At 43.7% G+C, this 22,503-nt stretch overlaps 1 protein-coding gene across 5 annotated transcripts in view; it reads left to right on the top strand.

Annotated features, from left to right (window-relative positions):
• Positions 1-22,503, top strand: part of TRIO (trio Rho guanine nucleotide exchange factor) — a 351,013-nt gene that overhangs the window by 145,300 nt on the left and 183,210 nt on the right. For all 5 annotated transcript variants that reach the window (XM_053592973.1, XM_053592974.1, XM_053592975.1 and 2 more), the window contains exons 6-8: positions 563-685; positions 5,735-5,926; positions 13,477-13,608. In XM_053592973.1, the coding sequence (XP_053448948.1) occupies positions 563-685; positions 5,735-5,926; positions 13,477-13,608 (447 nt within the window). The remainder of the gene's footprint in view (positions 1-562; positions 686-5,734; positions 5,927-13,476; positions 13,609-22,503) is intronic.

Raw genomic sequence — 22,503 nt, 5'->3', positions numbered from 1 at the left:
TGCTCGAGCAGCATCTGTATCCTTAAGGGATATGTCATTGTGAAATTTTCCCGCAAGCCTTTTTTATTTTTGCATTTAATTTTATTGTTAGCAATAAAACAATATTTCTGTATGCTACTTGTATTAAAGAGTGTGACCCACTAGTCATTGGTATTGCTGTCAGTAATCTGTGGGTCCAGGAAAACCCATTCAGAGACCTCTAAGTCCCCATTTTACCTGCTATTAAGCATTTTAGCACAGCAGGGAGGCTGGGCCAAGTCAGGTCAGTTTTTTATTAGCCCAGGGTGTGTGTGTGTGGGGTGGGGGTGGGGGGATTTGAATACTTCTCTCTGCTTATCTGCTTCCGAATTCCTCCTTTAAGAGCATGTTAGATAATATTTGATGGTAGATCCTGCATGTTTTGAACTGCTGACTTGTTTGTAGAAGTAAAAGCAGTTTTTAGTCCAGACACCTGAGTTGTCAGAGGAAGGAAGCTGCCCTTTCTTGGTTCAGCCCCCTCCACAGGCTGTGTCGGCCTTTTCTCTGTCTGGAGTCATTCTAGGTGTCTTTTTCCTTCCGGTAGATGTTTGACTGGATCACACACAACAAAGGCCTGTTTTTAAACAGCTATACGGAGATTGGGACCAGCCACCCTCACGCAATGGAGCTTCAGACACAGCACAATCACTTTGCCATGAACTGTATGGTAAGAGCCTGTGGGAACAGATGGACCCTAGCGAGCGGAAGCGTTTAGCCTGCGAGAGGTGTCGGAGGATGCTGCTCCCTGGCAGCTTGGGGGAGGCAGTGCGGGGCCTCAGAGTGGCTGTTTCCATCCTAGCAGCTGGCATCCACACGTAGGGAATTGTCTAGTATTAAAATGCCCAGGTATTCTGTTTTAAATTCTATATATTTATTTTTAATGTTTGTCTTTGGTTTTAATCAGAATTTTTTAATTTCTGCTTTTCTTTTCAGAATATTGTAGGGTTACAGTCATTTTGGTTACATGATTTGCTTCTGTGCAGTTTGAGTCAAAGTTGTAAGTGTGCCCACCTGTCAGATAGTGTGCCCTTTACCCGTTAGGGATGTGGAAATAAGAGACAAGCCAGCCACTCAGCCGTGAACAGAGTGGGTTTACTGGACTATATCAGAATGGTCGCTTTTGATGCTGGCTCCTGAGCTTGCTTCCAAGGAGCCCATGGGACTCCAGAGGAGCTGCTCTGAGGCACAGTGAGTCTCCCGACTGGCTGCTACCGGTGTGATGGCTGCTGTTCACAATGAGGAAAGAAGCCAGCCTGCCACTCACCTCCAGGGCGTACTCCACCTCTCCTAAAACCCAACTGAGATGTGGAGCCTAGCTGGAGTCCCCTGGCTCTCTGAGGTCCATGCATTTCATGCCCTTGGCCTGTTTTTGTGACTTTTTCAGAGTCCTAGAGGCCAGATAGGGGTCACTGTAGGACTACATGGCAAAAAAAAAAAACCCCAACCAAAAAACAGAATTCTGAATAGCACTTTAAAAACATTTTTATAGTTGATGTAACTAGAATAAAACTATGTTCTGTAGAATGTATACTTCTGTTGATGGTTAAGCTTCTGTTACAGAAATCTCTTCTGGGAAAAGAAGTTTTGGCTTGGTCTTGAAGCCAGCCTTGTGAGAATTAACCCCTGTTAAACCTGGCAACATTTGTCACAGAGCACTAAAACAGTTCTGAAGGCAGGATCTTAGTTTTAAATTAATTCAGGAAGATGCCATTTAATTAAAGTTTGGTCAGCTAGGTGCTACAATTTAAATTGTTTCAAGGATAACATTTAGCAAAATAAATTTTTGCTATAAATGCCATCAAAAAGTTTCATATCCTTTCTAGAGTTGGGGGTAGAAGAATTTGGGTTTATAAATCATCCAACATGGGCATGCATAAAAATTTCTTTCTAATAAATTGCTATTGATTTTTCAGAATCTTCCAAAATTTCAACTAGGGAGAAAAGACAACTTCAGTCCACTATCCTGGGTACTTTTAAAAACTAGAAATACTAAAGTATGGTCTAGAAATGAGTAGAAAAATATATTCTGTCTTCCTCCTCCCTTCAGTATTGTTAGTAGAGGATTTAGGAATCAAGAGAATGGGAGGTGTAATGTGGGAGGCAGGAGAGTGGATTATAGGTACAGAGGTTTTTACTGACCCTTCTGTTTTCCATGTGACCTTGGGCAAGCTGTTTAACCTCTTTGAGCCTCAGTTGCCTAATCTGTAAAGTGGGGGTAATAGCTGCCTCCCATGGTATTACATTATTTTATTTTCTCTGTATATGTAAAACACGAAACTGCAGTGCTTAATGCACAGGAAGGACTCGGTAAATAGTAATCGTTGCCAGTGATGTCATCAATATAATTCAAAATACAGTTAAAGGCAGGTAAAAAAATCCCCTAAAAGTATGGATTACGTCTATAATTTTTTGAGGTTTAAGTACACAATAGAACATCTGTATGCTGACCACCCAAGGGACTGTAACAAACTGGTCAACATACAGAGGTGGTCGCCATAAGGAATTAGGCCTACTGTACTGATATGCACATGAGGTGCATGTCCAGTCTGTGAAAATTGGGGCAACTTAAGGAGGCGGCCAGTGTAGGGAGGTGGTCAGATACAGAGGTTATACTATTGCATATTCTTATTTTCTACAATATACTTTTTTTACTTTTCAAAGTTAAAATTTCCTTTAAAGTGAACATGGTGGCTGAGTGTCACACTTGTGACCATGGCTGGAGAGTTTTCTGCACTTGTCTGTCCCCGTGCTAGTAAACATTTCTGTTATCTGTCATGGCATTTATTCATGCAGAACTAGGGCTATTAACATTCAGCCCCTTCTCTCCCTGTCTGCAATGTTTTGAACAATTTTCGACAAAATAAAAATACTGAATACCAATATACAAAGATAACAGTCTTTAAAGAAAGCCATTAAGGGATACCAACAATTAACGCTCGTTCCACTATGACATATGTATGAATCCGTGATGATAAGAATCTGGGTGTAGGCACTGCTAACCGAGGGAATTGTACATTGCATATTTGGGTGCAGGTAGTGTATTCAGGCTGTGTGCTACCATACTCCTTTATGTGTACTGTTAAGTGATGGAGCGATGGAAAAAGCACAGTAACCTCTCTGTTATCTGGCACCCATTGGTAGTTTCCAGACAAATGTAGTTTCTGGTTGCTTGACCTAATTCTTTACTGCATGCTATCCCAAACCATACCATAAGTCTGTATTGACTCAATATTAATGTTGAGATATACTCATTAAAAGCCAGATAAGACAGATAAAGACAAACTTGACTTACTGTGACACGCTTTTACTGTGTTACACCAACGTGTATAAAGGTATGCACCAATGTGTGTGCACAGATAAAGTCTCATAGCATTAAGCAAGGTGATTTATAGAACTGGCTACAGGACCCCAAGCTCGTGGAGCTGGAAGGCCCAGTAGACTACATCAGAGTACCATCTATGCACTTCAGCGACACACTCCGTTATTTAACCCCCAGGCACCCGTGTCACAGTAGTAACATAGTAACGCATACGCAGAGTATGACCAGTTAGAAATCCACTTGTCACATAACTAGACCTGTGTTGCACAGCCAAAATGTCCCACAAAAAGCACAGAGCGCAATAATCGCAGGAGCAGAAAGTAAGTCCATACCTAATTGTAACCGGCCAGGCAAGTGGTAGGAGTTTTAAATAAGGACACTTTGGGCCCTGAGAACACTTGGGAGCTGCAGAAGTGACGCGCGAGGCATCGGCTGACTGGCAGTGTGGCACACCAGACCTAACCTCTGATTTATTTTATTATTTATTTATTTATTTATTTATTTTTGGCTGGGTCGCATGCTGGTTGCATGACGGGGCTGATTGCTTGAGTTCTGGATAATGGGGAACTTACTGTGCATGGACAGTATAGTCTGGGGTACAGAAGTCACACAGAAAAGTGACAAGTATGAGTGAGTAGGGTCATTGGTACCCACAATAGAGCCATCCACAGGGACAGTCCTCCTCCGATTCTAACAGGGGGCATCTTCTTACGCTGTTCCTACCACACTTCTTGGATTGGCTTTTCCCCTGTAAGGATATGGAGAGAGCAAAATTAATGAATCTAGTTACTTGTCACTTTGTGAAGAGGGAGGGAGAGAGAGAGAGAGAGAGAGAATGATCACGAGAATGGAAGACTTTGCTTTCAACTTACGTGATGCTAGCTGGAGCACTCAAGCCAGGGAGGTCGTCCCCACTGAGCACAGCCCGACTGTCACAGCCTCTGCTGCCACTTAAGCCGTGATGTCTGTTAGCTGACCTAGCCCACAAATGCAGCTCAGAAGACCAACTCCAAGGTGGAATCCTATGGCTTTATACTCCCAGACCCAGGTGGCTCAGCCAAGTTCTGGTTTGGGTCAGGAATAGAGGGCAAGGATCAATAAAAGAAGTACAAAGGAAGAATGGATTTCAGGCCACCCAAGGGTCAGTGAGAAGGCTGTCACCGGGGGAGGCTGTGCCCAGCAGGGGGAGGTTGGCTCAGGGGGGCTGCCTCTGGGAAGGGGGAGAAGCCAACAGTGTAGAGGAGCTTGACAGGTTGGGTGGTCAGATTGGGGGACCCACAGAGGAGCAAGGCGGTGACAGTATCACTAAAATAGTAAATACATGAAGAATAACAACTTGGGATGTGTTGAAGATTTACAGTCGCCCTCTGCAGTGTGATACTAAAACTTAAAGATTATAGGTGGAGGGCGGTGCCTGTGGCTCAGTTGGTAAGGCGCCGGCCCCATATGCCGAGGGTTGCAGGTTCAAGCCCAGCCCCGGCCAAACTGCAACAAAAAAATAGCCGGGCGTTGTGGCGGGCGCCTGTAGTCCCAGTTGCTCGGGAGGCTGAGGCAAGAGAATTGCGTAAGCCCAAGAGTTAGAGGTTGCTGTGAGCTGTGTGTCGCCACGGCACTCTACCCGAGGGCGGTACAGTGAGACTCTGTCTCTACAAAAAAAAAAAAAAAAAAAGATTATAGGTGGAAAGGGAAACTCCATAGCAAGAACTTGTTTTGCAAAAAGGAGTGTTTTTTGTTTTTGTTGTTGTTTGTAAAACTGCATATTCTTATTTTTTGTAGTAAACCAGTCGGCTTGAAGATAGGAATTTCAACAAAGTAGAAAAGCTTTGTTTAAAATTTGAACATAACATTGTTGTATTTCTACCTCAATCATATTCCTAGGAGAAAGTGGATCCATTTACAGAATATTTTCTGTTGGCACCAAATATGACTCGGGCGTGTGTAGAAGGAGAGCTTGTTTTCACACAAATAGCCTTTGGTTGCTAAGTACATATTTTCTTGTTTCTGGGTTCTAGTTAAAAACTGAAACGGTAGGTTCCCTGGGTTCTGCGTGACTGCTTGTCAGCAGGCCTGCCATCTGGACCCTTTTCAGTGTTCGAAGCCAAGAAGTGAGTAATCGTGTATTTGTGTGCACCCACTTGTGTATGTGATGGCTTTGTGCTTAACAATTACGCCTTTCGGCTAGTTGATATGTAGTTTTACACATAGAAATCAAAACCAATGTTTGGAGTTTATGGATGTCCGGAGAGAAAATATGTATAATATCATATGCCAGGTGACTCTACTGTTAAAAATAAGATAACCTGCAATAGGCTGCGTTTCAGCAAGTGTTCTTGGGGTTTCTTTGAAGGAGCCTCTTGCTTGCCCTCCCCTAAGGAGCCCTTTTTCTGCCCTCCACAGAATGTGTACGTGAACATAAACCGTATCATGTCTGTGGCCAACCGCCTGGTGGAGTCCGGCCACTACGCCTCCCAGCAGATCAAGCAGATCGCAAACCAGCTAGAGCAGGAGTGGAAGGCATTCGCAGCAGCCCTGGATGAGCGGAGCACCTTGCTGGACATGTCCTCCATTTTCCACCAGAAGGCTGAAAAGGTAGTGCCTGGAGCCCCAGCCCATGGGGGGTGATGTCACCAGAGTACTTTCTCCTCCGGTGATCTCCTCCGTTAATGGGCCAAACCCTTGGAGGACCATGGGGTAGCCCTGAGTCTAAATTCCAGCTCTCTCAGTCCTTGCCATGCACCCTAGGCAAGTTACTTAACCTCTCTGTTTTTTAGTTTTCTCATTTATAAAGTAGAAATAAAAGTATCTGGATTGTTTTACTACATAAATGTGATAAATTATATTAGGCGTCCTACACAGTGCCTGGTATACAGTATGTACTCTTGAATGGTAGTTGCTGTTCTGTTCCCCCCTCCTCCTCTCCCTCCTCACCCTCCTCCTCCTCCTCCTCCTTACCTTTTTATTATTCTAATTAGGATGCTTTGGCAGAAGTAATAGCAGTGCCTACCAGCAATGTAAACATCAGGGTTGCTCTTCTCACCAGAGGAATTCGAAGGGCTTGGGAGCTGCTAGCTCACAGGTGTCAGGGCTGGTGTCTGCTTCTCCAGGGGTTGCCTGACGGTCCCCTCATGGTCACAAGACACAGGCCTAAGCTCCCAACACCAGTTTCTCAATAGCAGTGTCCACCAGAGGCAGAGAGGGGAGACAGGAGAGGCTGTGGCTGGCCCCACCTATCACTTTCTAGGAAAACGATACTTCCAGCAGTCTCCTCCACCCCCCAGCACACGTCCCCTCTCTTCCCATTGGCCAGGATTGGGGTATGCGCCCATCCTTTTTTGCAAGAGTCAGGGGAAAGGGAAAATCTAGTTTTTAGTCTCTTTCGGGAGGCTCTCCCAGTAAGGGGCAAGGATGGAAAAATGGCTTTTGGTTTGCAGCGTCTTTAACATTATGGAATAATTTACTTCTGGCTTGACCTTGGCTTCATGTGCTCCTTTGTGCTTTTAAAATTTCTTATTTAAGAGGCATTGGGTAACATAGAATGAGCAATATTTGATAGCAACATTTGACTGTAACCAACAGTAAATTAGGGCGTGCTTTAACCAAAAGAGTGGAATTGGAATGTTCCTAACACAAGGAAGTGTCAAATGCCTGAGGTGATGGATACCCCAGTTACCCTGACTTGATTAATTCCCATTGTATGCCTGTATCAAAACATCACACATTCCCTCTAAAGGCATACAACTAACTATTATGTACCCATAATAATTTTTATAAACCATATAGATTAATCTTGTAACTGGAAAGTATATACTCAGTGTTTCTAAAGCGGGGGTGTGCAGACTGTGGCTGTAATGTCAAATTTAGTCTGCCAGATGGATAACTAAAGTTCTAATAGAACTACAAAAAAGGAGGTAATTTGGGTAACGTCTGCCCATAACACACGGCTTACCTCTGCTCAAGCAAACCCACTCAAAGCAGCACACTCTGCAGGCAGCAGGATGAAAAGGATTTGCACGTGACTCGCTGTGGTGGAAGGTGTGCCATGCCGTGGACCCTTTCAAGATTCGGAGAAACAGCGCAGGGACTTTGAGTCACTAGGAAGACATACTTATGGGGAAGAGGCAAGTGGTTGCCTGTGGTAATTTAAAAGGAAAAATACTGATACAACTTTCTCAGGGTTGATAGTGGGGGGATATTGGATTCATAGAGGTTGGCACTGAAGGAAACACATCTAAGAAGGAAATAGCATCTCTTTAATCTAGAAACAGTCTCTGTTGGAGTGAAGAAGTCAACAAAGGTGAGATGGAGGCTCCAGCTTTTGGCAGGGCCGTCGGAATGTTGCACAAGATACTAATTAGCAGTGATCTCAGCTCTAGAAGCCTTTAAAGTATACAGTGAGAGAGGAGACTGGGTGGAATATGAAGAGAAGAATCTTCATAGCATCATGTAAAAGCTGGGAGTGGGGATTTTCAGGTTTCAGTGCTAAGGATTTTTCTGCTTTCTAACCTCATGCATTTAATTAATTTTACAATAAAATACAGACAAAAACTCACAAAACAATTTTAAAATAATAACCTCCTTCAACATAAAATAGAGTTGTCTTCGTGACCCTTGTACAAAGTTGCAATATAATTATCATTTGACTGTAAGATAATGTGAATAAATTTGAAGCAGCTCGGATGGATGGCGAATAGTCTGAAGCACAGCACAAAGGAAAATCTCTTTCATCAGTGTGGTGGGATTCAGAATTGCAAATAAGCCCAGGAGATTAATTACTGCTCTGACTTGCCTGAAAATAATCTAAAAATGTGGGTGCCACTGGGGCTTTTCCCTCCTGTGTTTTATTATCAAAAATTTCAAACATGCAGCAATGTTCCAAAAGTTTCCGCTGTTCTTATTTGGGTAAAATGAGTGGTCGTAATTTACAGGTTTGAGGGAATGTACATTAGATGAATATGCTGGTGAACAGACAGGAAGGCTAAGTGTGAGCTCAGGGCAGAGCAGCCACGTGCAGAAGGGGCCCAGCATGTGGTCTGGACCTTGATAAAGCTGACATGTGCAAATGGGATGTTAGGATTCTTCAGCAAAAAGGGTTTCCTCACTCACAAGTAAAAATGTTTTGTGTCTCTTCCTTCTCGCTGAGCAAAAGTTAGATCTCTGAAATTCTGATGCATGGAAGAACTTCGCATCTGTTAACGTGGCTTGTTTTTCCTGGGAGAGCCATCCCAGGAACAGGTCAACTTTGTTCCCTCTTTTTAAATCCTTTGCCTTTGAGTTTTATGCTGAAGTTGTTTTCATAACTCAGTCTGGAAGAGACCAGAAGCTTGGATGCCAGAAGTTAGGACTCCCCCTTTTAAGTTCTTATGAGGAATTTAAGTCTGATTGAGGGACACAGGGCACAGATCCGTGAACCCATGGTGAATGGGCTCCCTGACGGGGACAGCCTCCTGTGAGGACTGCAGCTCACAGCTCAGCTGCTGGCCTGGTCCTGTCTCCCTGGGTGTTCTGGTGCTGGTCTTTGCTTATGGCTTAGTAAACATAACTCTGGCGGTCAATACTAGATGAGAATGACGTTTCACAGGTGTCAGTGCCTTCCAGAGCCATCCCTGCCGTTCTGTCTCCCGTCCTGGTGTCCAGTGAAAGTGGGGCCAGAATATCAGTTTACAGATACGGAACACACACCTGCAGCGTTGGTCCATTTCCCTGTAGAGGTTGTTTAGATCTCCGGCCTCCTTCCCTTTCCTTGGTCATGTGGTAGAGCCACAGCACAATCCCTTCACACTAAGAAGCTTCCACAGCAAGTATTATGAGCATTATATTTTTTAAAACAAAGGTGCGTCTTGGTTTTGCCACACCTTAAAATCTCCTTTACTGTGACCCAGCTGTCCTGGCCTCTGTGATAGTCACCACATGTGGGTATTGAAGCTACTTAGAGTTAAGTACAATTAAGTTATAAGGAAATAATTTTTAAAAATGGAATTAAAATTTTGTTGCTTATGTTGGGTTTCAAGGCTGCTTGGTTCTTGGAATGCTCCTTGTCAAAAAAGGACCAGATACCCCAAATTAAGGCAAGCATGAAACAAAGTTTATCGAGGAAGAGAAAGGTAGGTTTCCAGGGTAAGAGAGTTCACAAAGCAGAACACGTTCTCCATGACAGCGAATGGCCTCCACTGACAGGGCAAAGAGGCAAAGGTGATGGCCAGCAGTTCTCTTTTATACCCCCTGGGTCAAGCCTTGGAACCAGAGTCTTACTGCTCATGGACCTGAGCCACTCTGAGAGCCCATGGGGGCGGGGGGGGGGGCGCAATGTAGATTCAAGGCAGTGGTTCTCAACCTTCCTAATGCCGCAGCCCTTTAATACAGTTCCTGTCGGTCACGACCCATAGGCTGAGAACCACTGATTTAAGGTAATGACACGATCATTAGTGTTAAGTCTGTTCTAGGTCACTGTCAAGACCCTGTTGCACCTGTTGCTAGTCCAGAGAGTCTTCCACCTCCCTCTGCATTCGGCAGCTGAGTTCTGACTGGCAGCTGGGTAGGACGGTCCTCCTCCCCAGGTGTGAGCAATCACTAGGCACAAAACTAAGGTGGGCGGGGCACCAAGATGGGGGCCTGGTGGCCCTGGCCTTGTCCTCCTTCCCCAGGAGAGCTGGATTCCTGACTAACTACCTAACACTCATGAAATCCACATGCCACATGTTTAGGGGTGACATGTGGCCAGCGGCTGCTGTGTTATGAGTGTTTCTGTCACCGCAGAACCGTCTGTCTGTGCTGAGAGAGGATTACCTGCAGGGTGAAGCCTAGATCTGATCCCCTCAGTTTGTCTGTGACTTTAACTTCTCTCCTTTGCTAAGAGCCAAAAGTAAAGTAGCAGCTAGTGTTTATAGAGTTCTGTAACATTTACAGAGATATTTAACAGGAAATCTCATTTTATTCTGAGTCAGCCAAGTGGAGTGGATGGGGCAATGGTATTATTGTCCTGATGATCTTTGTTAGGAGTGATTTGTCCATGTTCCCAAAGTGGGGACTTGCATTGAGTTCTATTCTAAGTCAGTGATTTTCTTTTTCTTTTTTTCTTTTTTTTTTTTTTTAATTTCAGATTAATGTCAGGGTAAAAATAACCAATTCTCAATATTTGAATTTCTTAGGTAGAGTCCCTCTTACAGGTTTGTTCTGAACCCAAAAGGTGTATAGCTAAGTCAGTTTTTAATAACTAACACATTAGTATTCTTATACAATTTCAATTTCCATAAATTTTATTTTTTCTGTTTTTCATAAACAGTTTTGGAAATAACACTATAAATGTGAGTTATAAGTGAAAGCTCTCATTCTAGGAAGTCCCTTAGTCTCCAAAATCAGGCTAAGCACCTGTGCTAAGCTGAGGCCCCATCTGGAGGGGATGGGGTACTAGATGGGTGGGACCGAGGCTCTCTGTGGGTGGTGGAGCCAGGTTGGGGGCCCCTCTCCACAGGTGGGAGTAATAAATGCTTGAGTAGGGGGAGATGCTAAGGAATCAAGCTCTTCTCTTAAAGCTGCGTGTATCTGCAGCTTCATCTGCTTTCCCCTGTTCTGCAAACTGTCTGGCCCAGGCTCCTTTAATCTTCCTCTATTCAATAGCACTTTAAAAAAATTGACCATTCTGTTCAGCATCAGAGTCCCCAGTTCTGAAGCAGGCTCCTGCTCTGAATTCATGGGGCAGCGTTTAATTCTCTTGTGCTCTCCCGGCTTCCCCCCAGCCTGCCAGGTGCTGTGTGTTTTTGCATTTTGATCCCCAGATCCTGAGCTGGCTGCTCTGGACTTCTGGCACTGTTGTCTCCTAAGTGTCAGGCTCCTTGCTAGACATATTCCCCAGGGTTGTCATTTCAGCCTCAGTTTCTCAAGGTGGTTATGGGGTGTGTGGTGGTGGTGGTGGTGTTGTATGGTAGTAAAGCTCAGTTTCTCAAGGTGGTTATGGGGTGTGTGGTGTTGTTGTTGTTGTTGTTGTATGGTAGTAAAGTGAGTTTGGGAACCGACATACCAGCCCCAAACCTCATTCACAGCAATCACATTCATATTAAAAGACAGAGTTTCTTATAGATACCTGTTGAATTTTGGCTCCAGACTTGACCTTTGGATGCTTTTTTCTTCGTGAAATGCCTGTTAACATCCTCTCCCTTGAATCTCTGAATGGGAATTGCTCTGCAGGTGGCCTTGGGCTCAGACCCTTTGGGTGCTCAGCCTTTCAGAAAGCAGCCAAGGCCTAGAGGTTGCCCTCTGAAGTCCAGGGTTGCCCTCTTAGAACACCAAACAGTGGACAAAAAAATGATACTTGAGCTAAACTATGTAAAACTATGGCCAGGAGTATTTCTTTCATTGGTCTGTGTTAAGCCAGAAAAAGAATAGAATCCTTTATCACAAGATTTCCATGTGGCAAACCGTCCTTCCTTAGGTATTTAGAACTTGGCTGTACTTTTTCAGTTAGGTATCAATACAATCAATGTCCTCTCAAGATACTTTAAGAAATTATAAGTTACTTTTAATTACAAGAATAAATAAAACTTCTTGAATGTTTTTTCTTTATTGGTTGCTTTAAAAATTGGAATTGAATATATATTTTAATGGTGATTTTGGTGTCAGGAATATATTAGCCTGACATTTCTCGTTCAATTGTAAAATATAACTAAAATTAGTTTTCATCTTGTTCTGTTAGAAGCATTCTGATATTTTCCTAAAAATAAGTTGTAATTCTTCTTTGTTTTGGGTATTTTACAGTGGAGCAATCAATTGCTGACTTGGACCTGATCATTTATTAATGATGGTGGTTAACCTCAATCAATTTATGTTTGAAAAAGGTTTATTATAATATAATATGTGGTATTAAATGCAGTAATGGAAGAATACAGTGAATTAGAATTCAAAAATACTCAGAATCATCAAACCTAACCTAAGTGACATTTATGAAAACACTGTACCCAAGAAATACTTAGAAACCAACTGCTGTCAGGTGACACTTGACACAAGAATTGATTTCTAGCCTTAAGATTTACAGACAGAAATTTTTCTGAACTAACAAATACATCAACAATAAAAGAATTTTTATAAACCATTTTTATTTGGGTGACTTGTCTATTTTAGGGTCCTTAAAATACTATAAATAACTGGGGGTTATTCTCATTGTATTTTAAGAGATTCATAGTGCATTTCCTTTCTGGGCAGTCAGTTACTGCATTTTAAATAGTCTTGCTCTGCATTCCCTGCTAAATATAAAGATAAAGAGGTTAAAACCTAGGGAAATGTGTGTGTGTCTCTGTGGTTTAATTGAATTTGCTTTTTAAATTGGCCTTTCTGCACTTGGCTTTGACACTTAACTGTGATGGATTCGTATGGGATCTCCCTAGGAAATCTGGCAGTGATTTGTCATGTATTGATGAATCCTAAAGATGTGGGGTGGCAGTGGAGAAGATTGAGGTGGAGTGGCCATTGCCAGCACCCTAGACTGTTAGTGAAGCTCAGACTTGTCTTGTTCACCTGCAAATTGGAAAGACTTGTATGAATCAGATGCCTCCTGAAGCCTTTCCTGAGATTGACAGTGGAGAAATGTAGACTTCCTTTACTTGGTTGCCTTTTAATCTCAGTATTAATTTCTTTTGCAATGGGTAAAAAAATGAGCTGATTGCGCTTCCTAATGTTAAGTAAATGATTCTGGATACGTTATACTTTTTCATTAGCATTTTAATGTCAGAGGAAAGAGCTCTGGCTGAAAAACAGCTCTGTGGAGGTTTGCATCTGCTGTTGAGCCCGAGCTGAGGCTGAGAGGGGGCCCTGAATTGCTGTGGTTGCAGGGCACATGGAGGGTGAAGAGTCTTTAGGATTCCCCAGACAGCATCTTTTTGCTCCAGGGGTGTGCACAGACCTGGGCAGTGGTCAACTGAGGTATTCATTTAAAATGCAGGTTCCTGCCAGAACCCACTCTCTGGCAGGTGGAATCCAGGAACCAGGTTCGAGAACTTACGTTAAGGCCATTTGAGGTGGAGATTAGGTTCTGCTACATTCTTAGACACTCCCAGAACTGCCTTAATTTTCAAAACCATGTTACAAAAATCCTCTTGTCAAAATAAATTGCTGTTGATAGAAATAATCGATTTTTTTTTCAACTTTCCAAGTATATGAGCAATGTGGACTCATGGTGTAAAGCCTGTGGTGAGGTGGACCTTCCCTCGGAGCTGCAGGACCTGGAAGATGCCATCCATCACCACCAGGGGATATACGAACACATCACTCTTGCCTACTCTGAGGTAAGCAGCCGATTTTACTTAAAATTGCAAGGCAGGGTTACTTCCGCATCATAGCATCAAGCTGAAAAAAAAATTGAAGTTCTGGCAAGCCATAAAAAGCTTATTGATTTCAAGTTAAACTGCAGTTTAGTTGTTTAACGTTTGAACTCCTGTGTGTGTGGACAGTAAGGGAAGCAGGCTGGTGTGCAGATGGGAACTTTCTATGTCGCTGAGATGTTTGTGGATTTTCTTTAGAGCGCTGGTGTTTTCATTTGCTGCAGTGAGTGAAAGTCCAGTCTTCTTGTCTGCATATAATTAAGAACTAGGTATTTTTTTTGTGTGTGCCGTTTAGTCGAGTCCGACTCAATTTAATCTTCCAGAGTGAAAGTTTTTAGAAACAGTGGTCGGGATTTCAAGGTACACCGTTTTTGTATGTGTATACATACATACACCATTGTGTATACATGCTGTCTGTTTTAACAATCTAAGTGCAGGGTTTTCTTGATTAATTTAGGGTACATTACATTATTTAATGTATTCCTGTTTCATTTTCTGCTACTTTCTTCTGAGTTAGGCTTTGTTATGTTAATAATGTTATGTTATGATTAATGCTCACAACGGCAAGGCAAGTGCTGTCACTGCCCCCTCCGCTACACGTGAAGAAATTGGGGCACAGAAGTGTGACTGGGGTCGAGGTCAGCAGCTGGTGGAGCAGGATGTGAGCCCACGCAGGCCGTTCCATGTCCTCTGTCACCTCTGGGCTGCCTCTTAGCCGTACCATGTGTGGAGCTACCCACGGTGGTTGCACACAGTGCGAGGCAGGATGAAGAACGCCTCTCTGCCTGTGCTTTGCTCCTCGGGCCCTTGGGACCGGTGATGAGGGCAGCTACAGATTGTTGAGTGCTTCCCTGGCCCATGTCCTGTTCATGTGCCCTTGGAAGCAGCCTGCCTTTATGATAATGATTACAGCCCCAGGGATGCTGTGGGGTTGGGGGTGGGTGGGATTCTGTGCACTTGTTTTTTTCTGAAAGATTTCCTCCCTTAACAGGAAGCATCTGTAGCTGTAATGTTCTGTGTTATTATTGTGAGGCTTCCAGAAGAAAGTGTTTCAAAGCACCAGCAGAGTGCTGGGCGCAGAGTCCACGTTCTCAATCTTGATCTGAACCATGTCTACACTTTTCAAAGTTGTTGGGAAGTAATTGGCCATTTGCATTTCATGCTGACAGTTTCTGCTGTGCTTCCTTGCCCAGCTGTCACTCTGATGTCCTCGGGCCTGGGTCTGTTGACCCATTAGTGAATTAAATGATAATGTGATTCACTACTACAGTTATGCATTTCAAAATGACTGACATATATGACAACAGTCCATGAGATTATAATCAGTATTTTTATTGTACCTGTTCCTGTGTTTAGATTCACAAACACTTACCACTCTGTTGTAATCATCTGTGTATTCAGACAGTGACATGCTGTGAGGTTTGGAGCCAAGGAGCAGTAGGCTCAATGCATAGCCTCCGTGTGTGGTGTTTCTAGGTCTGTGCTCTGTGACACTCACACAGGGACGAAGCCCCCTTAAGTGATGCATGACTGTAGATTTGATTCAGAATGTGAGCACTCCTTCACACGAAACTTGATATTTAATTGTGTCTTCCTCTAGCCACTTTTTTGCTTCACAAGACTCCATTTTTAAAGCATGTCGCTTATGCAATTAAAAAAATGTTTCATTCTATAATTTTGCATCCAATGTTTTTTTTACCCAATTTGGTTATCTAGTTTATTAGAAGCTGTTTAAATAAGTGATAGACTTTTTGGTAGCAAAGCTGAAAATTGAACAAGTTTGTAATTTTTTCGTGACATTGTTCATGAGGATTATGTGCTTTTTGCTCTAGTGTGCCGTCTCTGTGCACTGTGTAATTTGACCTTTAATGTAGAAAGTGAATGACCATGTTACGTAACGAGGCCTTCACTATCTGCTTTCATGAATCCTTTTCTTGGAAACTGCACTTTGATTGCATTGGTAGGCCTGCGGCCAGCCGTTTGCATATGCTTGCCAGACCAAGACGGAACTGAATAGTTCACAGGTGATTGGCAGGAGCTGGGTTACAGTCCTTTCTTGTGTGTGACTTACATCAGAGTCACCTCGACCTGACCTGTGTTGTCTTTCAGGCGGGCTGGTCAGTTCAGCCTGCTTGTTTCTCTTGGCACTTTCAGTTAACTACAGAATCTCTAACCGTTACCACTATATTCTGTAAAACTGGGGCATATTGACACAGAAACTTACATTTACCCATTATGTCATTTGATTTGATTGGCATTGGTACTAATAATTCAAAATAATTTGATGAGAAGTAAGCTGCCTCCCAGGCTGAGGTCTTAAACCACAATTTTAGCCTATGGGCTGGTTTGCATCTGAGCTATAAATTCAAGGAGACAATAATATGAACTGGATGAACAGAATGAATTTTCTGTGCAAAATTCCGATGGTTGTTTCAGTGGAACAGAATGAATTTTTTTACCTTTTATTTAAATTTTGAAATGGTTTCAGGCCTTTAAGAAAGTGGTAGAGCAGCACAGAGACCTCCCATATTGCCTGGACCCAGATTTCCCAATCTGGGGCATTTCTGCTCACCTCCCCGCTTTAGTCAGCAAATCAACTCTGGTACAGCATGACCAGCCACAGACCCCATTCCTGTTTGCCCAACTGTTCCAAAGATGGCTCTTTTTCTTTCCTTGTCTGGGATGTTGTCCAGAAACTCCTGTTACCTTGAGTGGCTGTGTCTCATCAGTCTCCTCTGATGGGGAACATTCTTTGGTCTTTCTCTGCCTGTACAGCTTTGACATTCTTAGAGCACAGGTCTCCCCTGAGTGCGTGACCCTCCACCTCCCGGGCCCATATGGTTCTTCTCTGGGGCTGCTCAGGCCGTGTCTTCTTGGTAGGTCACAGCGGTGCCACCATTGGTGACGTTAATCTTGGTCGCAGGTCAGATGGGTGTCTGCGGGGTTTCTCCAGTATACAGTCCATTTAAAACGCAAGTCCTTGTCGAGCGTCTGTGGGGAGATGTACTGATACACCACCAGTCCCTGCTCCTCACCAGACTCCTCACAGCCTCTTACACGGAGGGTTTCTGCCCCGTCAGCCAGCGCTGCGATGGCTGGCTGACGGTAAGCACCTGGTGGTTAGGTGGCTTTCTTCCATAAGGACGAGCTTCTGTTTTCTTTATCACTTATTTGTGTGTTTATATCAGTATGGACTCATGAAATCTTAAATTCAGTGGGCTGTAATCTGACATTCCGTTTTGATGCCTCAAGTGCCTGGAGGTGGCCAGTGGGAGCCCCTTTCTGTCTTTTGAGCATTCCCTTACTGTCTGGCTCCAGACTTAGTTTGTACTTTGCCTGCCCACTCTAGGATCTGCCATCTTACCAGGAGAAGTGGTTGCTCATAGTGGTGGATGATATTTAGAGCCTAAGTCCTTGGGGCTCAAAGTGCTTGTGTGCTTGTGAGGTGTCAGTGTTTCTAGGCACTCCGAGCAGACAGCATCAGGGGGCATGTGTATGTGAGTATGTATCCCCACAACTACATCCACCCGCCATCCATCCATCCGTCCGTCCGTCCGTCCATCCATCAATCCATCCATCCCCCACCCATCTATCTACCCATCCATCCACCTACCCCCATTCATCACCTACTCTCCTGTCCATTCCCCACCCATCCCCCCACCCATCCATCTACCTACCCTACTATCCACCTACCCTCCTATCCACCCACCTGCCCACCCATCCATTCACTGGTCCACCACCAATCGCCCAGCGGCCCATCGACTTAGTCACCCACTGTGCCCCCACGCACACATCTAAAACTACTGCTGTATCTGTCTATATTAATAACAAATAGTTATTATGAATGATACTTTCATTTCTAAAGAGTCCTAGGTCCCCAATGAGGCATCTGTCTCCCAGATATTTGCTGCTTCTGTTATACAGGAGCTGGGTCGGGTCCTTAGGGCAGGTGCTTTTGCGAGCAGGGCTGGCTTCTGAGTCTCCTGCCTTCCCTTTCCTCCCTGTGGCCCTCTTTCCTTGCTCCCTTTCTTCTCTCCTCTCCTCTCTTCTTCCTTTCTTCTCTCCCTCCCTCCCTCCATCCATCCTTCCCTTTCTTTGCTCTATAGTTTTTTTCCTTTAAACAGTGTCAACAATCACTAATCTCTGACGACATAAGTTTGCTTTGGGAAACCGTCCCAGGATTTTTTTTAAGACACCAGCAGCTGCTTTATTGTGTTTTGATTAGACGTGCCCCACGCTGCTCCTATTGTGTTTTAGCCACAGGACCAGACCTGTGCCTCACGTGGCGTTGGCTCGCTGCTGCTTGCCAGGCCAGGGCTAATGCTGTTTGCTGAGGTGGATCTGAGGAGAGTGGTGTGGCGAAAACACCTGAGGTAACTGTGGTTTTCAGAACAACGTGTAGTCATTCTGAACGTTTTAGGTAAGCCAACTCATCCACTGGTTTCTCAACAAACCCAGTTCATTAAAATGGTTTTCCCCTCAGCGTGCCATGTCGCCTTATAAGCCTGCATGGCGAGGTGGGCCTGCCTGGAAAGTGCAGCCTGGAGCAGGAGCAAGGGGGAACGCCCCGTGCCTTGTCCGGCCCGCCCCAGGTGACTTCAGGGTTTGGGGTTCGTGTGTGTTTCCCAGGTTGGCAGGTGTGCTGACCCGTGCACAGCTCAGCAGCACCTCCTGGGGAGACTGAGTGATGGCATGGTCAGTGTGCGTAGCATGAGGGAGAGACACAGCGACACAAGTCACCCGGCTGGGAAAGTTGCTAAAGCCCTCTCTGCAATGTGTGTGGAAAGTTCTGTGGGGCCACTTGTTATAACGTGTGGTTTCAAAGCCCTACTGAAGGCGGTGGCGTTGCTGGAGACCCATGGAGCGCTGGTCAGCACCTGCCGCTGCTCAGAGCTTGTCTTCTCCTTAGCCCTGAACTCCGCTGGAGGCCTTGCACGGGCTTGAAATACTATAAGAGCAGCAGAAGTAGAGCCCAGGTGCAATGGAGAAAACACAGGTGCACACTTGGCTCACACCAGCTGGGCTGCTCTGGCTTCCAGTTTGGGCCTTACTTTGGTTTTTCCTTTCTGATAATCACAGTTGGAGGCATCAGAGTCCAACAAGGTTAGACTGATCTGGTTTTGAAGAAGAAACTGAATAGCTAAAAGGACTAGAAATCAGCTTTTGGAGGCCCGTCCTGTAAGAACTTCGCCTAGGGGAAGACTGCTGTCCCTTTACTGGATGGGCTCCCCAGGCATGGGAAAATATCTGTTGCTGCCAGTCCACAGCCTGTCAGGAGTCAGCTGGCCTGCGTTATTCGTGAGAGATATTCGTGAAAGATGCTCAGCATAGCCACTGGAGCTGAGACCGCTTTGGCCTCCTCACTCAGAGACTGGGGCTCTGCTGTTGTTACAGATAAGCTTACTCACTCACCCTTTCTCGCTCTTTTCCGCTTTATTAGAACCTTGATAAGGGAATAATTTCGCAAGAGCTGGACAGGAGGGTGAGACCATTCCCAGGCTCCTGGGCAGGTCCGTGGCAGAATTAAAGCAGTGTGAGCTCTGATTGGTGCAGATAGTAGGATTCATTTCATGGATATTTTGAAGGACCACCGTTTCTTTGTGACAGGCTAAGGGTTTTTGTGCGTTTTGCCTATTTTTGTTGTCTTAAGAATACCATTTTCTATCACTTTTAGACCCAAGGCACCACATTCAGACCTACTTGATTATTATCAGTAGGTCTCTGGGTGGTGTTTGTATTTGCAGCATTAAGCGATAAAGTCTAAGTACTATTCTCTTCCATCCATCAGAACAATATTCATCCTTTGTGCAAGTGAAAAATATTCCTGCTGGAGACTCTTAGCTCTGATCTGGTTTAATGGGAAATAGGGAGGTGCTGGTACCAGAAATAAGAAAACGTTTTTAAGGACAACAGACAGAAATTCAGTTATAAATCTTACATGTAGTTTTGATTAAACATAAACATTCCAGAATGAGGACATTCCTCTAGATTCTAGACAGTTGTTTCCTCTTAAATATTACTTTTGATATGGTAAAATTTTTGATTTTTATTACTTTTTTGCTTTAGTTAGTACTTGTATTTTTCTATTAATTCAAGTAATTATGAAATGTTATTCTTTGTAAAATTTAACTTTGATTACACCTCAGGTCCCTCAGCCCTGTATTCCAAGAAAAACAAAGAGCAGACTGAAAAATGAGCTGATTTGATCTGTTAAAAAAAATCAGAGAAAAGTCCTGCTATTTAATAATGAGGATTTATTTTCTTTTTGCAGCTGTTGTCTCTTTATGGGACAGAGTTTGAGTGCCTAGAAGCTAAAAACAGGCTTTGAAACAAAGCGTTGAACTGTAGTAAACTCATTCATCTCATTCTGTAGTTAAAGAAAGGGCGTCATGTACTGTAAACTTGTATTACTTTATTTTAGTACTTAAGTCGTATATGAATTTGTTGTCTGCTATATACTTTACAATCTCTTCTTCAGTCAGTTTTCTTCCACTTACTCTGTAACACTTAAAATCATTATTTCTGTACAATACAACAGAGGTCTTCATTAAACTGGAACTTATTTTTTCACATTTTGCTAAAAGCTGCAAAAATATATATGCTATCTTCCATGTGCTTAAATAATACTTCTTAATTAATTGCCAAATCTACAAAAGCTATACTGAAATAAAATAGAATTATTTCTGGAAAGGTCTATTGGAGAAATGCTGTAGGTGAACATGAATTTAGAGTTAGTTCCATGCTGTCTGGTTGTAGTGAGTACAAGAGGTATTTTCTTGTCCGGGGTGTTTACTGCCACTGTCATTACCAGCAAATGGCAGACCAGTGGTGGACCTGATAAAGACGCATTAATCCCTACTTGTGATTCCCCAGAAGGTGGAGCTTTGTTCCGTGACTTGTCTAATGTTAAGGTATTCACTGCTCAGCAGACATTTCTCACCACCATGAGCCAGGATGCCCTTCAGAATCCAGTCATGACTCTGCTCCTGAGGTCTGTTAGTTACAAAGCTGTTCAAGAAAAGAAAGGGCCATTGGAATACTGTTGCTCCGAGTAGTCCATTCTCAGTAGAAGAATATTAATGGTGTCGCATGAATTCCTCTTGGGAACTTGGTGAGGGCTGTGAACCCATTTTGTTATTTTGGATTGATGGTTTAAGTTCCAGAACAATAGCTTGAGATAGAGAGTGGCTGTCTGCCTGGGTCAAGGAAATCTAAAGGCCGGCCTTGGAGGGCCAGTGAGGTAGTGCTGTTAGTAAGAGGGTCTCTGGATCTGTCTTTCTATATTGCATTTTTAGCAGGTAGGCTGCTGTTTTTAAGATCGCCTCAGAGTCATCAGTAGTTGCTGAAGTTCAGCCATCTCATTCCGGTTCTTGGTAGCAGGGAAGAGGAAGGGACAAGGGGGATGGAGCATGCCTGCCAACTTAGCCCCTAAACAGCTTTCCTGTAATTCCCATTCAAGATTCTTTACTTCGATATGTTCAGCACTCATCTAAAGCAAGGCTGGGAATGCAGGTTAGAGTGGGACTATTGCTGTTTTCCACTGTAGGGGTGAATGGACTTTGGGGAGACAGTATCTGCTTCTGACACTCCTTCTGATCTATGTCTTTCTGGCACCCGTTCATCAGATCAGATGCTCTCATGTATAGTGTCCCAGGTATGTTATCACACGGAGTAAAACTTAGGGGAAATATTTATAAGGAATTCTTTCTAGGGTCTGTGTAACATGAAATGCATACTTGGAGCAGTGTTACACCACTTCAACTGTGTAACAGAAATTTTAACAACGCCTGCTTTATGATCCTGAAATATCTCAAAAAAGGAAAAAAGAAGGAAAAAAACACTGTGTTTGTATGTTAATACAGCCTAGCTCATATTCACAAAGGCAGGATGGTTACTCATTACCTGGTCATACCCTGCCCATTTCAGAGTACCTGCTTCTCTGAATCCACCACCCAAATCAGTCCTGTGTCTCTTCTCTGTAAAATCAATGTATCCACAATGCCTACACAATTTCCAGAGACTTCTGGGGTCTGCAGAGAGCCCCGGCTTTAGAAGACTCTTAACATCTTCTGAGTTTGTTTCAGTATGTGCTGTTTTGCCTGACACTCATTAGTTAACTTGGTTCTTGTTTGCCCTGTCTTTGGTTATGTCAGTTGGGCTTGTTTGCTCTTAATGTTTTGCTAGAAGGATGTATTAGATGAGCATTAAACTAAGAAGCTTTCATAAGGAGTAATCAGCATTTCAAAAAAGATCCCAAATCCAGGTATTGAAAAATAAACATGTTCTCTAGCACAACCAACCAGGGTTTCTGCCCCCAGGGGTTGGTGTGAAAATGCTTTCAGCCCTGGCCCGTGGGGTCATCTTCAGTGCTAGGGCTTCCTCTACTGTGTTCCTGTTTGTTAAAAGGTCCCTGTTTGCTCCTCCTCTGTCAGAAACCCTAGGAAGTTTTCAGATGTGGGAGCATCTGAGCAGAAGGACAATAGTGCAGAGGTCTCACTTAAGACACCCGAATCACACACTTTCTGTGCCACATATAAAGTACCTCTGCATTGTCTGGTCAGGTCATATTTTTTTTTCTACCATATCTGGCATAATTACTCAAAACCTTAAAGAGTCACTTATAAATTTCTGTTATCTTTTATGATAACCTGGATGCAACTGGAGACCATTACTCTAAGTGAAAATTCACAGGAATGGAGAATCAAACACATGTACTGAATACCAGGTTGGAACTGATCCATCACCACTTACCTGCACATACAGAAGTAAATCTCAATGAAAATCGCCGGAAAGGCTATGTTAACCATTGTGATAAAAATGTGTCAAATGGTCTATGAAGTGAGTGTATGATGCCCCATG

Source organism: Nycticebus coucang, chromosome 1 (genome assembly GCF_027406575.1).
Source record: "Nycticebus coucang isolate mNycCou1 chromosome 1, mNycCou1.pri, whole genome shotgun sequence".
NCBI classification, from domain to species: Eukaryota; Metazoa; Chordata; class Mammalia; order Primates; family Lorisidae; genus Nycticebus; species Nycticebus coucang.
This window is presented reverse-complemented; position numbering and strand designations above follow the sequence as displayed.